Source organism: Nipponia nippon, unplaced genomic scaffold (genome assembly GCF_047370975.1).
Source record: "Nipponia nippon isolate SJK-2023a ecotype South Korea unplaced genomic scaffold, ASM4737097v1 scaffold_12, whole genome shotgun sequence".
Classification (NCBI taxonomy): Eukaryota; Metazoa; Chordata; class Aves; order Pelecaniformes; family Threskiornithidae; genus Nipponia; species Nipponia nippon.
The window spans coordinates 12514114-12533018 of record NW_028262313.1 but is presented as its reverse complement, the minus strand read 5'-3'; the positions used below and the strand labels follow the sequence as shown (position 1 = coordinate 12533018).

The 18905-nt window shown below is 56.6% G+C and overlaps 2 protein-coding genes across 4 annotated transcripts; one reads left to right on the top strand and one right to left on the bottom strand.

Annotated features, from left to right (window-relative positions):
- Nucleotides 1-218: 218 nt before the first annotated feature.
- On the top strand, nt 219-18543 carry RIPPLY1 (ripply transcriptional repressor 1). Of its 2 annotated transcripts, XM_087748749.1 has the most exons (5): nt 219-2857; nt 16778-17092; nt 17486-17561; nt 18173-18243; nt 18327-18543. In XM_087748749.1, exons 2-5 carry the CDS (start codon nt 17001-17003, stop codon nt 18541-18543), a joined length of 456 nt encoding a protein of 151 aa, XP_087604875.1. In that variant the 5' UTR covers nt 219-2857; nt 16778-17000. The 2 variants fall into 2 exon arrangements, 1 of the variants encoding a protein (XP_087604875.1); XR_015702631.1 differs by lacking the exons at nt 16778-17092; nt 17486-17561; nt 18173-18243; nt 18327-18543 and adding an exon at nt 3002-3215.
- Nucleotides 12789-16724, bottom strand: CLDN2 (claudin 2). Of its 2 annotated transcripts, none has more exons than XR_015702630.1 (2): nt 13172-14927; nt 12789-13085 (listed from the first exon to the last, which is right to left on the bottom strand). XR_015702630.1 is itself a non-coding variant. In XM_009468090.2 (2 exons), the coding sequence occupies exon 2, from the start codon at nt 13939-13941 to the stop codon at nt 13246-13248; it is 696 nt and encodes a 231-aa protein (XP_009466365.1). In that variant the 5' UTR covers nt 13942-14138; nt 15282-16724; the 3' UTR covers nt 12789-13245. The 2 variants fall into 2 exon arrangements, 1 of the variants encoding a protein (XP_009466365.1); XM_009468090.2 differs by adding an exon at nt 15282-16724 and having other exon boundaries at nt 12789-14138.
- Nucleotides 18544-18905: the final 362 nt, after the last annotated feature.

Below are 18905 nucleotides of genomic sequence, written 5' to 3'. Positions count from 1 at the left end.
TTTTGGAAGGAAGGCAAGACTTAACAGACCAAAGGTGGAGAAAGCCCCATGCCTCAGCAGTGGAGACAGAGGAGGAGGAGACTTGCAGGTCCTTAACACACAGGAGCAGGAGGATATAATGGAGTGGGAGAATGTGAGAAGACCAGTGGAGAATATCTTTGTGGAACCGAAGACTACGTCAGCAGAGTAGGATTTGCTCCAGTGCAAGGTAACGAATTTGTGGCTGTGCTTCCCTGCTGGTTTGGAGGGTTTTGGAGAGAGCAGGTCAAAGTGGGTTGAGAAGTGAGGAGTGACTTCTCCATAAAGAACGTAGTGGGCTTCTTCCTTGATCTGCTAACTTTTTACTTCTTCAGGCCTGGCAAAGCTCTCCTTATCTTGCTGATTGTGCTGGTTTTGGCTGGCATAGAGTTCATTTTCTTCCTAGTAGCTTGTATGGTGCTATGTTTTAGTGTTGTGACTGAAACAGCCTTGATAACACACCCATGTTTTAACTATTGCTGAGCAGTACTTACACAGCGTTAAGGCCTTTTCTGCTCCTCACACTGCCCCACCAGTGAGTAGGCTGAGGGTGTACAAGAAGCTGGGAGGGGACACAGCTGGGACAGCTGACCCCAACTGACCAAAGGGATATCCCATATCATATGATGTCATGCTCAGCAATAAAAGCTGGGGGAAGAAGAAGGAAGGGTGGGACATTCGGAGTGATGGTGTTTGTCTTCCCACGTAACCCTGCTCTCCTGGAGATGGCTGAACACCTGCCTGCCAATGGGAAGTAGGGAATAATTCCTTATTTTGCTTTGCATGCGTGTGCCACTTTTGCTTTACCTATTAAACTGTCTTTATCTCAACCCATGAGTTTTCTTACTTTTACCCTTATGATTTTCTCCCCCATCCCACTGGGGGGGAGTGAGTGAGTGGCTGTGTGGGGCTTAGTTGCTGGCTGGGGTTAAACCACAGCAGTCCTTTTTGGTGCCCAAAACCCATGAAGGGTTCAAGAGAATGACAGATTTGATTGGAATGTGCTATGTCGAATTAATAGCTTTTATTGCTGTTTAGCTATTAATTGACAGGCTCCTGTGCTTGCCATGGGTCTTGCTTGTCTTACTGTATGTAACAGTCTTGTGCTCGATTGTGGCTGCATTTTGCTTTTGTTGCTCGCTGTACTGCTTATCATCTTACTCTGCTGTGCCTGGGAACGTTTTGATAACAGCAATGGCGATGCGCCTGGGCTGGCAGATGGCCAGGGCATCGGTGCTGTTTCTGTGCTGCTGTATTGGACAGGCTGGAACTCCGGTGTGAGCTTGAGTCAAAGGGACTGTGACCTGTGGATGAGTCCATGCGGGAGCAGGACACCCCGAAGTGTCAGTGGCTATGGATAAGTCCACACCAAAGCAGGTACACCTTGAAGCATCAGTGGCTGTGCATGAGGTCATGCTGGAACACCTCAAAGTCCATGACACTGCCAGTACACCCCTGAAGGAACTGCAGCCGTGGGTAAGGCCATGTTGGAGCAAGTTCACTCCTGGAAGGACTGTGGCTGTGGGTAAGGCCACGCTGAAACAGGTATTTCTCCGAAGACATTGTGGCCCATGGACAAGGCCACGCTGGAACAGGTGCACCTCAAAGTGACTGTGGCTGTGGATAAGTCTATGCCGCAGCAGGTATAACCCTGGAGAGACTGTGGCGCATAGATAAGGCACCACTTGGAGCAGGAACTCCCTTAAGGGACTGCAGTCCATTGATAAGTCTGAGCCAGAGCAGGGGCAAGGGGAGGAGTTCATTGCAGTGTTAAACCCTGTAACCTGACCCAACAGGACCAGGGGTGGAGATTGTAATAGATATACCTTTAAGTTGTTGTAACCCATGATTTGAGTTGCATGTTACAGGAATTACTATAGCAGGAACCACCTGAACCAATGGAGGACAAGCCTTACAAGAAGCAGTGCAAGTGCAGCAGTGACCTGACGTGAGGTGGCTTTGGTGCCCAATAACTCCATGTGGGCTCTAAATACCTGCCTGCCGATGGGAAGTATTGAATTAATTCCTTGTTTTGCTTTGCTTGTGCTCATGGCTTTTGCTTTGCCTACTAAACTGTCTTTATCTCAACCCATGAGTTTTCTGACTTCCCCTTCCGATTTCTTTCACCCATCCCACTTGGGGGGAGTGAGCGAGTGGCTGTGTAGGGCTTAGTTGCTGGCTGAGATTAAACCATGACACCAATTGATATAATTCCTGTGCATGCAGCCTCCTCCCATTTCAGGTGGAGAAAACTGAGCGTGAGAAGTGTTGCCTGAAAACAGAGGTCTTGGAAATGCCAACAGGAACTGGCGCTGCTCAGAGCTCAGAAGACAAAAGGCTTGCCCTGCAGCAAGAAATACATGTGTTGTTACTGCCAAGCTGTGTGGCAGAAGCAGAAAGCAAAGCTGGCGAGGTCCGCAGAGGAGAAGGCTGAACTGACAGAGAGACTCAAGAATACGGAGATGCACTGAGGGGTGCTGAGGAAGGCACAGTTTCCTGCAGGGGCCCAGAGAAAGAAGACGTGAAGAGGTCAGAGCTGTGGGTTGGCTGGTTGGCAGTCCCTGACATCCCTAAGGCGGGGGTAGAGGGCAGGAGTCATTGTGGGCTGCTATTTCCAAAGGCCACTGCTTCCCTGGTATCCGTCACCCTGCTGTATAGGTGCCTGGGTTGTAAGTGAGAATCCTGCTGTCGTGAGGAGGTGGAATCACCAGATGAATCCAAATAACTGCTCCGGCTTCAAAGATGCCCTACAGAAAGGTGCTTTGTCCATACTGTGTCTGTCCTATACTGTGGCACCTTGTTGCTGAATCCCTTGCACAGTGTTCGGTCTGTAATGGAGGTAAGGATGGGATGGAGCAAGGAATCCCAGTGCACATAGTACTCCTGGTAGGAAGGGGGATAGCAGCTGGGCGTGTGATGGGAGGTATCAGATCCAGGCTCTTGCCACTGACTCTCCTCTTGGCTTTTGTCCTCTTGCCCACAGTGTTATGGAGAAACTTAAGAACCTGCGTATGAATGTGAGCTGGCTTCTCTCGTTCATCCTCCCCTGCTTGGAGTTCCAGGATATTAACTCTGAGTCAGATCAGGTGGATGAGATCCTGTAGACCATACTGGAGGATACAAACCTCATGTTGGAGTAGTTCTCTCTCTCCATGTGCCTTTTGCACATGATTATCAATAAAACCCTGGTTTCTTTACTTGTGCTCTAGGTCATCATTCTGGTGGGGCAGGGGGTTCTCCTCACCCTCCTCTGGTCTTGCAGGACTGGCATGGCTCTTCTGCTCCCCATTGTTGGGGGCTGGGGTTCCCCAGGTGGTGGAAACCCAGAGGCAGTGTGAGCAGAGGGGACTGCAGCACGGGCATGGCTCCGAGCAGAGCCAGGCTGGGTTGTGCCCGGCCAGCAGACACCCGCAACAGCCTCTTTGCTGTGCTCCTTGGCAGTCTGGGTTGAATAGCAGAGAGGCGGGGAGACCCTGGCGGTGGCTGCCTGGCTCCTGGTGCAAGAAGCATCCCAGGAGAGTGCAGCCTGGGCACTCCTGTGGCCATGCTTGGAGCCTCCTTGTGACTAACACGGCTGACTGGCTTGGGCTAGAGCAGCATGGTGCTGAGGTTCAGGATTAGGGCCCTTTCATTCCGGGAAGCAGTCTTGAGTCCATAGGTCTGATCAGCCCATGCAGCAGCTAAACTGGGTCCCTGCCTAGGTTTTCCTCTTGAGTGCATCTGTTTGTTTGTTAAATAATGCAGCAACACAAGGTTCCTTGAACTAAATTTATCTTCCCATGTAGCTATGGGAACAGTTGGTAGTACGGTGACGCTGGGGCTTGTGGTCGGATCTGCTGCAAGGCTCTGGGCTAGTGTGGCTGAGCCCAGCTTCTTTCAACAGATGCTGTCCTGCGTGGGAGCTTCGCCTTTAAACTTTCTTTTTAGGCTTATTTTCTTAGACTCTTCTTTAGCCAGCAGCATGACCATCCTTTTACCTTGGGAAATGTTGAGGATGACGGGGTGTTTGGAGGAAGACGTGGGGTTCGAGAGCAGGCAGACATGACACAGGGGAACGATTGCACTCAGACCAAGGGATGCTGCAGCTCCCTGTCCTGCCTCCAGCACGGTTCATGGGAAGAAACTAAGGGCAAGGGCAAGTGCATACAGTTCAGTATTGTTTAAGCCGGTACTTATTTCTAGCTCAGAAGCTTCCTGAATCAAACATGGTTTCCTACAGGTATAAAATGACTGGCTTAAAGGAGCTGAAGGAGAAACCCCCCTTACAGTCATGCATTCACTGTCCTTTCTGAAGCACGTTCTCTCGCCCAGATGGTGGGTGTGGAGGAGAGGGTCCGTGGGTGGCCAGCACAGCATTGCTCCTTTGACTCAAACACTTCATTTATTCTGGAAAGGCACGAGACCATGTGACAGAAACCAGTGGCTTAGGTGGTGTCACCAAACATGTGTAGTATGTGTTGCCTGAAAGTCAGAGTTGAGCAACGCAGCTATGTGGACAGAGAGTGCCCCATCCTGCGTGGTAAGGACTTTGCCACGTCCTTTCCCCCACAGCTGGTCTTACACGCATTACTGCATAAGTTACTTTCACTGTTGCTAGTGGAGATAGAAAGGACGTGTCTATACAACTCTGTTTTTTCTGCAGTCTGTAGGTGCTGTCTCTGTGTCTACCATCCTGATTTCCTGTCTGGTTGAATCCTGGTTTATTTTCAACTCGTGTTTCTAGATCTCAGAGCTGTTTCTGTGACATCTCTTGACATTTTCAGATTGTGCTGTTTACTGTGTTTTCGGGTCAGTACTGCGGGTGGTAACACTTGAGCTTGAAGGTAGCTCCCTTATCTCCCTCCATTCATGGTTTGAAGGTAGCATTTCTTATCTCCATTCATGTTTGTTTTTTTGCTTTTGACATCTTGCCAGCTGGTCCTCAAACCACAGGGCTATGCCCACATCACCTTTAATTTTCAATAGAGCTGTTGAGGAGATTGAATCTGCACCAGGATATCCCAATGAGTCGAAGTTTCCTTTCACAATGTTTGGGACACTTACATCAGTTTCTATAGTTGCATGAAATATGGTTTCTAAGGTGCAAAATAGCCAGCGATCTTGGGGAGCTGTCATGCTTCTGATCATGCTAGGAAGTTTTATCCCAAAAGCCAGTCATCCTTTGAAGCATCTACCCTGGGCAGGGGAAGAGACAGACCTTTATTTTCTTCTCTAAAGCTGCTTCTAAAGGAGGAAATGTCCACACCTCCTTCAGGCTGATCTCAGTGCTCTTCACAGCACATATGTGTTGAGCTAGTAATCGTAGCTCCTGCTGCTCCTCTTTGCATCTCGTTTATTCCATCCCATTATAACTAGCTCTGGGATCTGAACTTTATCCCTAATACTACTTGACCTTATTTTTTTAGAAGATTATTCACAGACATCCCGGATCTTTGTCATACCATGTGCGGAGCCCTCAGGCTAGACCCCATCTCCGGGAGGGAGCCGTGGCAGGGCCTGCACAACTTAGAGCTCCTCCTGGTTAATTTCTGCCACCCAGGGAAAGGAGACCATGTTTGCATGATGGACAGAAAACAGACGCTGAGGCATTAGAGAAAGGAATGGGCTTTGCTGAATGAGGAGGTGGTGAGCAAAGGGCAGTTTTGATGCAAGCATCAATCGGCAGAGATCCGTGAGCCTACGGAAGCATTTAACAGCTTGTGAACAGTTAGCAGGCTTCGTACTCTCACCTCTCTGTCTCACATTACCAGCAAGGCAAAATATATGCTCCTTACAGCAATACGTGGGTCTTTTGACATTTCTTGAGCTGATTAGTTTTCCTCAGTATAAAGAAATAACACACAAAGTGGTTCTGTGATGGAGCGTTTCCTAAATGGATGTAACTTGGCAAACAGTGCAGCTATTAATTTTCCTTAGATAAGCTGGTATCAAAGTACCTGGTTTTGAAACTTGGCACTTCTCTCCTGCATCTTTCGAAGCTTGCTCAACAGTGTCCATGCCAGAAGGCTGATGCCATGGTAGTTTGGGGGGATTAAGTTGTGTAGTGACGATAAATACTTATTGCAGGTCAGAAAAGCATCTCAAAGATAAGGCTGTTTGGCAAAGCTTTCTCCTCCCAGAGCTCTCCCTGTCCTCCCTGTCAGTACCGTGCTGTGCCCCATGAAGTCCTGGGGCTGTAGCCGGCAGCCCTGGCAAGGCTCGCGGGGGGAAACCCAGCCTGTCCTGCCCTTGCTTTCCAGCGTTGCGTGAGAGGCGTGCAGGAGCAGGCAGGTGGTGTGAAGAGCCAGGGGAGAGCAGTGCCACATTTCCCCTTGGCTCACGCTGCCGCGGGCAGTGCAGCTCTCTTCATCCCATGGGTGAGCTGGGAGCTTTAGTGCTGTGTTTTGTGGGCAGCCTCCCTCTGCTTTGCAAAGATCTCCCATGGGAAAGGGTAGCTGCACTCAGGGACAGCTGAGGATAAACTTCTCTCTTTGTACAAGACTGGGCTGCCTTTACAGTGTGTTTTGCCCTGGTTATTCCCTTTTTTTCCCCTGAGGCTTTTACTGAGCCAGAAGTACTGAAGTTGGGTGGATTAGCTGCACCTGCCTGTCACTTGTGCGGTAAAACTTACCTGTTTTCAATTGCAGACTTACAAGCCAGAAATCAGCCCATGGGGCTTACGTGGGATGCTAGTCACCCTAGCACATCTGGGAGAGGGGATGTTTCAGTTTGGGGAAGGAGGCCACAACTCACAGTAAGTTTGTGAGCAGGCCCTGGGATGTCAGCTACAGGGACAGGTCTCCTGTCGCCAGCTCTGTCTGGGCAGGTGGAAATTTAATGTGTTAGCAGGCTCCTGGCAGCCGCAGTTCTTCATGTCTCACTCCCTGGAGCTGAGCTACGGGGGCTTTGTGCTGGGAGCCACTTTCCCCTTCCAGGGGCTTTGCTTTGCAGCAGAGGGGTCCTTCCCCTTGCTGAGGAACGTCCCTGGTCCTGAAGCACTTTCTCTCCTCGCCTTGAAAACAAGGAGATAATTGTTTTTTCCATCTGCTGTCTCTTACCTGCTGGCCTCCCCCAGGTGCAGGCAGCCTGTGCCTCCTCTGCCTGCATGGAGATGGAGAGAGCAGCCTTGCACAGGCCAGCGGCCGGACCTGGGGTGAAACAACCTGCCAGTTGGCAATCTGGAAACACCGTTAAAGTAAAGGTGGGTTGGGAAGAGCAGAAGGCCAATGCGGAAGCATTCAGTCGCAGGGAAGATCAGAGGTTAATTGCCTCCTCGCCTACCCACACTCTGCGAGATGCAGTGCCTGGCCTCCGCTCCAGTGGGGGGAAAATCCAAAGGCAAAGGGCAGCACCCTCATTCCTGTAAAAGTGTACTGGAATAGCTCAAAGGGCACGGGAGCATCGTGGTCATGGAGCCAGCGATAGCTGTGGTCTGCCCTTAGCTCTGTAATGCCTGCAGACTCCCTGGGCTTCTCTATGCCTTGGAAAATACTGAAGGCTGGAATTGCTCCCACCCCCCAAAAGGATGGGGGCTAAAAATTTGGGTAATGAAAATGCATCTGTCAGAGCAATCTTGGGAGTGCCTGCCAGGTATAGCCGGTGGTGTGGGACTTTGCTCCAGTGACCTGAGAAACCTAGAGAGACAGCTTTTCTAGGAAAGTGAGTTCAAGGCAATTACACTGTTTGTGATGTGGGTCTTGTCCTGGTTTTAGCCTTTTTTAGCAGGCTGGACATCCCAGAAATAGGTGTTGTAAGTTCTGTGAAAAAAGGCACCTGCCTTGAGGAAAGATTAGTTCTCTAGTGTGGGAAAAGCTTCATCAAAGCACACCCTTCCTCTGAAATTCTGAGCGGAGATAAGAGGCAGCCCCAGAGCTGGTGAAGTCTCCCTGGTTTCTGTGCTTACGGGGTGACTTCTTGTTTCTTCCAGACTCCTGGCGCACAGCAGAGAGCTTGGAGGGGCTCGGCTGTGTCTGGGGTCTGAGCGTCTTCCAGGTGTGAACCTAGGTTAGCAGCTGCCGAAATGTTGGTGCCCTCAAGTGTACCCCAAACATGGAGATGACAGGTAGATTGGATTGCTCGCGATGACTCTGCAGACTGGCTAATGTGGTTGCCGCTCAATTTGTCCACGTGTTCTCTGGGATCCTCTGGTCTTCATCTCTTCTGTGCAGCGTGGTGCTGTTTAACCATCAATCAGCAGTGAAGGACAATTTCTCTTCAGTTCTGTAGGCCAGTTCTCCAGGGCAGATTTTGGGTAGAGATGGAGTCTGTTTTCATCAATGTTTCTGTAGAATCCCTGGAAGAGCTTATGTTTACACCACTATAAAATTGTGTCTTGCTGATAAAGGTTATTTTGCTCGCTGAATTGGTGTAGGTTCTACTGATAAAGCCTCCTCTCACTGCTACAGATTGCATGTATGCTACGTTTGCTGAGATCACTAACCTGAAGCTCCTCTAGTGTAGATTGGACTCAAATTATGGAGAAATCTGATTGTGATGTTAATGTAATACCTGGAAGATCAAATCTCCATGTCCTCTTCACGGGTATCATGGTTTTCCAAGATAAACACTTTTTATAACTCTCTGGAGAGATTTCCAAGCTGTTGTTCAAACCAAACCAGGAAGATGCTTTCTAGCAATCACTGGTGCACCCAAAGGTCTCTGTCCCCTGCAGTGCCATGGAGTTCATTCCACTCTGTTTCCCTCATATCTTTCTTTAAAGACTAAACGATCCTTTAAAGCGCCTTTAAACAGGTCTCTTCCAGGAGGCTATGGAAAGCTATGAGTTTGTGGACAGGCTTTTCCTCTGACTGAAGATGTTTTCCGAAGAGGAGCTGGTTTCTCACTACCCCTCACCTCCATTGCAACGTCTCCCATTCAAACCAGAAAAGCCAGGCACCAGCGGTCTCATGGCGGTGTCCCGGCTGTGACTCCAGATGGGGCCATCCCCAAGGCTTTGGGAGGGCAGGAGGCCTTTGGAGCTAAAGTGTGAGTGCAATTGCCAGCTGAGCATCATAGATGCCCTGAGGTGAAACCATGAGGCTGTTTCCCGGGCTAGAGCATGGCCACCAGCAGGGAAATCAGGTGGGGCCTGAGGCATGGCTGGGCAGGGGGTGCGTCTCCCGTTCCCACCAGCACAGTCCACAACTTGAGCTGTTGCTTAGCCCAGCCCGGGAGTCAGGATTTGAAGTGCCTGACAGCAGCCCCTCTCCATAGCGCATCCTCTGCTGCTCCTGAAAAAGCCGCTGTAACGCCATGGGTCGGAAGGATTTGTCCTCTTCCATGCCAGCCCTGGCTTGTAGAGGGGCCGGGAGGCTGCGGCGCAGCGCGGGAGGCAGCTGGGAGTGTGCTGCAGCTGGGAGGAGGGTGGAGGAATGTGGAGGCCCTTTCCAAGTGCCTCGGCCCATCAGGAACTTGGCCTGAATTTTCTTCCCCCTCCTGCCTCTCCTATCTGAGCACTTCACGGGGGCTGCGGGCAGCGATGGGCTCTCCCAGCACGTAGCCTGATACTCCTCAGAGAGCTTGCATGGATTATTTGCTGCTCCTTCAGATCAGCTGTACTAGGAAGGAACAAGAGGCAGGTTGGGGATGCCAGAAGGTGCTAAGCTCTGCTTGCCTGGAGGGCTCCAGGGAGGCAGGAGGCGTGGGATCTGGCTGGATCTGGGATAAACCTGTGCCCTTTTGCCCCTTGGGCATCCCTACCCAGTGCTCTGCACAAGAAGAGGCTCTGCTTGCACGGGGCAGCGGCTGGGCGCTGCTGGGCCAGGGAAGCAGGAGAGTGCCTTGGCCAGGGTATCACCAGGGGTGCTGAGGGTGGGGGTTCCCGGTGGGCAAGGGCTGGCTGCAAAGGCCTTGGTGATGAACATGTGTCGTTCCCTCTTTGGAAGAAGAAGTTGGGACTTTTTGCATGTTTGTCATGACCATCTGATGAGGCTGCAGCCCCTGGCCCAGGTGCAGCTGCGGGTTTGGGTGTGCTGGGTGTTTATAGTGCTTCTATTGCTTTTGAAGATAAGGGCATGTTAGTATTTTATTGCCTCCTTTCTTCATCTGGGGCACCATCCAGAGCAAGAAGAGAGGGGAAGGTTTTGTTTCCTTATGACGGGGGATTAGTCATTGCAGCCTGGCGCTCCAGTGAGGGGCTGCAAGGCTCCCTGCTCCACCATGCCATCCTGCAAGGCAAGGTCTCCAGCCCGAGGGCTCGGAGGAGGGAGCCGTTTCCCACCCAGCCTTCTTCCCACCCCTCCTCTGCTTTCGCCCTGGCTGCCCGTCCCCCTCGCATCCCGCTCCTGTCCTGATCTGGGACCGTGCTCCTCCATGGCTTTCCTGCGGGAAAACCCGGAGCACCCTCAGCTTTTCTTGCTGAGCTGGTGAGGGGCAAGAGGAGACCTGAGGGGCTTGCTCTGCACCACGCTGGCTGGCTCAGCTCCATCGCTTCACTCACGCTTGCTGTCGGCGGAGCTGGCTCCCGGGGCAGTCTGGGCTCCTGTCCTCTCTGGCCCCAGGCTGGGCCGCATCCAGTCTGCCCTTGAGGACCTGGCTTATTGATAACGGGGAACGTGGCTATTGCGCGAGGCAGAGATAACCACTGCCACCGCATTTGTGCACTCAGTGTCCTTCCCTTCCCCGTCCTCCACTCCTGCTGGTAACGAAGTGGAAAATCCTTTTCAACCTGCCTTGCCCTGCAGCCAAGTTTGACATCTTTGGGTGCGTTCAAGTTAAAGGCTGGGGAAGCTGGAGGGGAGAAACCTTCCCCTCCCTGAGCCCACCCATGCTTAATGCAGGGGCTCCCCCTTGGCAGGGCCAGAGGCACGGGGGGGCTGGGGAAAGGCTCGCCCCTTTTTCAGTGTGGTGCTCGTCAGCTTCTCTCCTGCTGTCCCGGCAGCTGAAGCCAGCGTGCTGCACCCACAGAACGGGAGTCTGGCATTGCATGGGTGAGGAAGAAACCTGAGGGGCTGTTGGGGAGGTTGGGGCCCCTTGCAGTGCCTCTGCCCTGCGCTCGTCTGTCCAAACCATGTTTGTTTCTGTACCCGAGCTCCTCGCTCTGCCTGTCCTTGTCTGTGCCAGCTGCCTCTCTCCTTCGGGGGGAAGCCGTGCAAAAGCTGACTCCTCTAAAACCACAAATCTTCCCTTCTGCTGCTTGAATTAAAATGTTAATAAACCCAGCAGCAAACTCTGAACCGAGCGTTTCAAATACCCCTTTGTTTAATTAGCGGAGCCCCTGCACCCAGACACAGGCAGCGCTGTCTGGCCCCGCAGCCTGGGGTGGGAGGTGAGGGGCGAGGACGGCGCCCAGGAATTCCTCCTCTTTGGAGGCACGACCTCTCGTACCAACTATTTTCTCGCCTCCTCTCTGTGTCAGCTGCCCAGAAACAAAACATTCATGGCTGAAAGACTTAAGTGAAGTCATGGCATCTCCTGAGGGGCTGCAGCCAGCAGGCTAAGCCCCTTGCATGCTATCCATCCTCTGCACCCAGGGCTCTCTTATCCCCAGGACAGCAATAAGTAACTCAGCCGGCCCAGGGCTGAGGTGGTGCTTTGTCCCTTGGCCATGGAAAGGGGGTGACTGGCCTTTGCCTTGAAATCCACCCCGGTCCCCTCCAGCGAGTGTCACCCTGGGGATGGGTCCCCTGGTGGCCCCTTGCTCAGCGAGGAAGGGAGAAAGTGTGACTTGCCATTATCAGGAGTGTCTTAACACCATGGCAAACATGATTTCACTGGTGCAAGGGTAATGGTGGTGACATCTGGGTGGGGAACATGGTCCCCTCCTCTCTGGGACCTAATCTAAATTGCTTTATGAGGGGCCAGCAGGTAGACCAAACCCTCCTGCTCCCTGGGGGACAGGAAGCCAGGGCATGGGGTCCCCGGGTGGCCCTGTGCTGTGGCACGGCAGCGCAGGGCTTATCTCGACCCTGGCGGTGGGATGTCAGAGGGGGCATGGTGGTTAAAATGTACTTGCTCCTCAGCGGGCTGCGGGGCTGGGCTGCCTGCACCTCCTCTCCTCCTGCCATGCCCTGGCACGCGCCCAGCATCCCCAAGTGCCACCGGCAGCCTGTGTGAGCTGGCATGCTGCTGCTACTGTGCAGGGCTGCAACCACTCAGCGTGTCCTGCCACTGCCAAAGGGTTGTGTGGAGAAGTCTTGGCCCCTGCCTGCCCATCCCTTGTGGCTTACCAGTGTCTCACTGGTGGCGTTTTTCCTCCCAAAACAGCCCCTGCAAGGATCCCCGGGCTCAGGACCCATCTGCAAGAACCCTCTGCAAGAATCCTCTGCAGTTGTATTGAGGTGCTCAGCCTCTGCTGTGGCCAACAGCTGCCTTGGGTGCTCGGGACTGTGTTGCCTCCTGGGTGCCAGTGGTCACAGCATCCTGGGATGGAGATGCGGTGATGCTAGGCCTCTCCCCACTGCCTGGGGACCTTGACGTGCCACATGCACCTGGGGACAGCAAATCCCCCCATGGGCACCTCGGTCCCAGTGATACCTGCACCCTTAGAAGCGAGCAGGGCTGGGGGGGTGTTGCCTGTACCCGCGGAGCTGCACTTGCCCTGCTGGCATCCTCGCAGTGGTGGCACATGGCAACCTTCCAATGCGGTGCCCAGGAACAAACTGTGCAGGGGAGTGACTCCCCGTTCCCCCCACCCCAGACAGTGCTCCTGCCTGCTTGGGCTCCTGGGTGGCAAAGTCACGGCGGGGGGACATCCTCTGCACTATGGACCCGCCAGGCGGGCCCCCACCACAGCCCACCCTGCTGGGGGAGCTGCCAGGGCCCCTCAGTGCCAGAGGAAAGCTCAGCCGCAGTCTGGTTAGAAACACAGATTTATTGCGATGTTGGTTTGCAACCGTGACTCCGGCCCCGTGTGGATGCCCTGACCCCCCTGTGATACCTCCGGGACCAGCAGGCTGGGCCCTGGGGGCACAAGCCCACCCACCCCCATCCAGGCAGGATCACTGGGGCTTTGGGCTGGGGTCCTGCTGTGTCAGGGGCTGCCTGCAGGCTGGCAGCATGGAGGAGGGAACAGAAGCTGGATTTGGGGTCCTTCACCGATGTAAGCCATCAGCTGGGATCTCCAAGCAGTCACAAGGCTCTTGGGATCCCTGGGGAAAGAGCGCAGTCAAATCCCCCTAAGCCTGTGAGAGAGAAGGCTGAGCATGGAGGATGCCACTGTATCCTTTCCTCTTACCGCACTCCCTCGGTGCCAGCCCAGATGCTTTGGGGAGCCAGGAGAGGTGCCAGCCCGGCTCCCATCCGCAGCCGCTACACGTATCCTGTCAGGTTGTAGGAGTTGAGCTCGCTCTTGGTCTTCTGCGTCCGGCTGATGGAAGGCTGGGGGCTCTTGCCTCCCAGCAGCCGGGGCTGGTAGGTGCTTGTGTAGGTGGCCGTTGGGTCCCGGGCAGGGCAGGAGGTGCAGAGGATGAAGCCGCCGACGAGGGAGAGCAGGGAGGAGATGATGCCCAGGTAAAGTGCCTCCCCGAGCTCGAACTTCATGCTGTCGGGGAGGACGGGGTTGTGGAAATCCCGCAGCACCACATGGATGTTCCACACCAGCGGGATGAAGCAGAGCAGCCCCCCGAGGATGAAGACTGCGCCACCTGCCACCGCCACCCGGTCCTTGCCTGGCGAGCCCTGGCTGAAGACGGTGCACCTCATGCCCACAACGGTGAGGAGGCAGGCGAGGGAGGAGACGGCGCAGGAGCTCACCATCAGGGCTTGGGCCGCCTGGACATCGGCGGGCAGGTTGAGCAGGGAGCTGTAGATGTCGCACTGGGTGATGCCCGTGCTGTATATGGCGCACTCCATCCACAGACCCTTGGTGAAGCCCACGGCCGTCACAATGCTGGAGCCGATGTAGGAGCTTGTCTTCCAGCTAGGCAGCAGCGTGGCCGTCAGCGTGCCGATGTAGCCCAGGAAGGCCATGGCGTAGCCCAGCAGCTGGAGCCCCATGGAGACCATGGTGGGGGCTGGCTGTTGCCTCCCTGGGGTTCACGGCTTCTTGTCCAGCTCGCCGGCAGTTTGCTCCTGCACGCTTACCTTCCCATGGCCCTGCTGGCGGCTCCGCTCGCTGCACTGCAGCTCCACCCCACTCCTGGGGGTGCTGGTTTTGTGTGGGCACCGGTGTGTGGGTGGGAGTCAGGGGGAGGAGAGGTTACCTGCAAGAGTGGAAAGCAATCCCTCCCCGATTAACGATTGACCCAAGCCTGTGGAGGAGCGCCAAGTGCTCTTTCACCTCCGCTATCTCCCCAGCCAGACTTCAGAGGCAGAGCAGTGCTGCCCGGGAAGGACGCCAAAGCCCTCCCTTGCGCCGGGGCCACAGGCAAGGATTGAGAGTCAGCCGCTGGTGGGGGGAAAGTGCCTGCTGCCTTCCTGGGGGTCCCTTGTCTTCTGTGATGTCCCAAGCCAAAGAAGCCAAAAAGCTACAGCTGTGCCATGTTATTTGGGACCTGCCGGAGGTGATTTCAGATGGTGGCCCTGAGGCTCCCCTAGCCGATGACGGGGAATTGTGCCTCGTCCCAATCTGTGTAGGGCTCACCCAAGGCATCTGCAGCCACCCACCACCCACCCCAAGCTGCTGAGGCTCCAGCAGGACAACGGGATGCACCCATCTGAGATTGAACCATGGCTATCGGCCTTTCCGTGCTGCTGGGGACAACGATGGAGAGGGATGCACATGACAGTGTTGTCTGCATCCCCAGGATGTCCACAGAGGCCAGAATTACATCAGGGCAAAGCACGCTGGCAGCACCTCGAGGATGCTTCCCCAGAGCGCCCAGACCAAGCAGGACGACCTGTCCCTCGGTGGGGTGAGCACACTGGGGTGCAGCATGTGCTCACTGCCATCAGCAGGGGTTTTTCTGCTGGTGCCATCTCCTGCCTGCAGCCCTGGGCATGGGTGGGGGATTTGCCAGAGGCAGTGGAGTGGGGTGGTTTGTTTTCCCTCTGCCTTGTTTCAAAATTCCGCCCCCCCCCCCCCCCCCGCCCCTGCAGTGTCTTGCGAAACTGGACTGAGCCCATGCCACAGTGTGCCGACACCACGGCTGGCGGCCTCTCGCCCTGGGAATGCTCCCGGCTGAGTGCCGCCACCACCCAGTGCCTCTGCTCCTCAACCCCCGTCCCCTGCCGGCACCTCAAATGCTTGGTACCAAAGTTTCCCAACTTTTCTGTCTCCTTTCCTGTGCACTAACCAAGACCTCCCGCTCTGTCTCAGGGGTGTTGCTGCAAAAGAAATGCCTGAGGTGCTCAGGGTGCCAGCAAAAAGGCACGGGAGGGTCATGACGGAGCTCTGTGGTACTTACGGAGGCAGCTGGAGACACGGTGTGGGACCAAGGGTGGCTGTGGCCAGGGGTCACCCAGGACTGGAGGTGGCTGGTCAGGGCAGGGTGAGTGGCCGGGGCCCCGGCCTGGGGGATCAGGGGCTGCAAATTGTTTAGCTACAGCTTTGCAAAATCCACCTGCAAATCTCAGCCTGGATCAGAGGCTTATTGCAGATCAGAATTAAACCCTTTCGGCGTCGGGAAGGACTGGGGATCTGGGATGCCTTGTTTTGCTTCTTGTCTATTATCACGGTAGGTTTGCCTAAGTGGCTCAGGTTTGTAGCTTGCTGTCACCTTTCTGGCCAGCCCTGGTGGCGGGTGGGTGACTGCGTGCCACCGTCCATGTGTCCGCTTCAGGCTGCGTCGTCTGCTAGGGTCGGAGGGGCAGTGAAATGCCAGCAGGTTGAACTCCCCGTGCCCACGGGGTGAGCTCGGGCTTTCGGTTCACTCCTCCTGGCCCTGCTTGCCCTCCACAGGGTTTGTTGTTGTAAGACTCCTGGCCCAAATGAGGAGCAAATGGAGACGGTAATGAGGGCTGTGCTGGCCCCATGCCCCCTCCCGCTCGCCGGCTGCCGCAGATGGAGAGGGGCAGGGAGGGCCCCTGGTGACAAATTGTGCTCAGAGCTGAGCAGGGTCCGGCCGGTGTTTGGACAGGGGTGTCTGGATGCTGATAGCAGAGCTACAGCAGGGACCATTTGCTATTTTCTTCCCTTGTCCCAAATTGAAACCCTCCCAGGAGTGGGAGGTGACCTGTCTGCCAGTGGCACCTTGCCTCAAGTGCTCAGGCAGGAGCAGCAGGCAGGGAGGGGACGTGTGGCAGTGTTGGGGGGGCAGGGGAGCGAGCCTTGCACCCTCGTATTGAGAAGCTTTTCTGTACCTCCCAGTATGGTCTACATCTCAAAAAGCCAAAGGAGAGGGGCAGGGAGCACAGGCAAGCACATGCTCTCCCCACTGGTGTGGCCAGCAGCTCCCCGGGGTGATCCGAGCAGGGGCCATGGGTGCCTGAGCAGGACCATTGCCCTGCCTGAGCCTGGGGCCCACCCCTGCTGTCCGTCTTCCCTCCCTGTCCTCTCTTCATCGTCCCATCACCTGCCTCCTGGTTGCTCTGTGCTTGCCACCACTGCAGCCCATCACCCTGTCCCCATCACATGCCTGTCACCCTGTCCCCAGGCCATGCCCATCACACCGTCCTCGTCATGCCCATTGCGCTGTCCCCATCCCAAGCCTACCACCCTGTCCCCAGGGCATGCCCATCAGGCTGTCCCATCACATGGCCATTGCACTGTCCCCATCCCATGCCCATCAGGCTGCCCCAGCACTCCCCATCCCTCCCTCACATCCCCCCTCCCTTATGCAAATGGCCACAAAGAGCCCTTAATCATCCTTGTTAATTGTCTCTGCCCTCCCCTGTTCCCCCCTGGGGATTTTCTCACAAATGGTGTCTAACTTTTCCCTTCTGTGTTTTGCTTTTCCACCAGAGATCGCAGCCCCTCCACCCCCAGCCTCCCCCCGACTCTGTTTACACAACTGGGACAAATTTCACACCCGGGGAACCACTGTCCACTGTCCCCAAACCCCTACTCCCTCGCTCCCCTGCCCTTGCCCCTGTCCTGAAGAATTTGAGTCACCGCCAGGGCAGGACTATAAAGGTGTCCTCGCCAAGAGTCTGCAGCATCAGAGGGGACATCGTCGCCTGCCACCATGGAAGCTGCTGCCTGTTGCCTGCCTCCCCACGGGCTCTGGATGCCTGTGGCCAGTGCTCGCCCAGCCCCGGGGCTGGAGCAAGGGGGAAGGTACTTGGGTGCTGCGCAGCCTGGGGGAACTGGGGAGGGTGGGGAGGGCAGGTGATGTGTGGGAGGTGGGGTGGGGAAGGCTCCAGCTGGATTTGGGTGAATGCTGTGTGGCTCCCTGCTCTGATGGGGACGCCTCTGATCCTGGCAGCTGCGGGTGCAGAGCCCAGGGAGCAATGCTGGGGACTTCCAGGGGTGCTGGGGGGGCTGGAGGAAGGCGAGGAGCGCTGAGGCCGAAGTGGTACAAGTGCACCTGCATGTGCCTGGCCCCCCGGCCACGCACCCGGGCAGAGCGAGACTGTGGGGCTGGGGCTGTGTGGCTGCGGTGGGGGAGAGCAAGGCAAGGGGGGAGCGGGCCAGGGTGGCCGTCGCACTGAACCTGCTCTCCGGACCTAGATCCCTGCCTCTCTGGAGACCGTGGCTGCCGCGAGCAGAGGAGGTAACCGGGCGGCAGAGGGAGCAGACAGACACTGTGAGTTTTACACTCCCTGCTGGGTCTCCCCCAGTTTCCCGCTGTCAGGGTTGGGGTCCCTGTTTGGCAGAAAACCAGCCTCTTGCCCCAGACTCCATCACTCCCGGCACTGTTGCAGGGCAGCACTGCGCCCGCCTCCCTTGGTACATCACCCCTCTGCCCCACGAGCCACGCAGCCTCGCCAGGACAGGGCCAGGCAGACCCCCCCGGCAGCTATGGCCAGCACAGCCGCGCCGCGGGGGCCTGAAAGGGCCGCCTGTTCCCAGGCCTGGCAGACATTCCTCAGGGGGTTAGCGGGACGCCTGGGCATGAGCTTTTGAGCACGGCGGGAAGATTACACTGGCAAAAAGCCCGTCGGGGAGGTGGGTAGATGCCAGCTTCCTTTGTGGGGGCAGGAGGGCCAGGGGTAGAGGAGGGGGGAGAAGCTGGCTGCAGGGCAGGCGGACCCTGCAGGGGTCTGCCAGGTCTGCCGGGCATCACCCCTGCCAACGGGAGAGAAAGGCCCCTGCCCTCGCTGCCAGCTGGGGTCCCCGTGTGCCCCGCTGCCGCCACACCAGGAGGAGGGGGCAGCGGGACCCCAGGGCCGGTCCCACCCGACTGCGTCTCCTCAGGCTCGGGCTCTGGAGGCGGCGGGGGATGGCGGCCCTGACAAAACGCTGGCGTTTTTCCACCACCCAGTCAGGTACGTGCCCTGCCGCCGGGCGCCCCGGCCGGGCCCGCGGGCAGCGGGCCGGCGGGGCGCTCACCCCGGCTCTCCCCACGCAGGCTCCTCTGGCCCAAGTCCAAGTCCTTCGACTATCTGTACGGCGTGGGGGAGAAGCTGCTGGAGAACTTCCCGGTGCAGGCCACCCTCTGCCTCTACGAGGACTCGGGCAGCGAGGACGAGGAGGAGGAAGAGGAAGAGGAGGAGGAGGAGGAGGAGGAGGCCGGGGACGTGGCAGGTCCCCCGCCGCAGGCAGGCAGCCCTGCCAGGCCGGTGTAAGGGCGCGGCGCAGCGGGCGAGGGCAGGCCCGGCGGCACCAAGGAGGCGCAGGCAGACGCCTGCCCCGCAGGCAGCATGTGGGCAGGCGGCGGGCGCAGACCCCACCGCCGGGGGTCACCGGCCCTCAGGGGCGGCGCGGCCCGGCCCCAGGCCCTGGCAGCGGCCGCGGGGCCCTGCCCGCCGCGCCCGAGCTCCGGCGGCGACCGCGCCCCAGCCCGCCCGGCCCTGCGGCACCGCCGCGAGGGGCAGCGGACTACGACTCCCAGCAGCCACCGCGGCACATGCCGGCAGCCGTAGCCCTCGCTCATTGGCTGCCGGTCTCTCCCGGGTTGGGGGAGGAGTATGTGGCCCCGCCCGCCCGC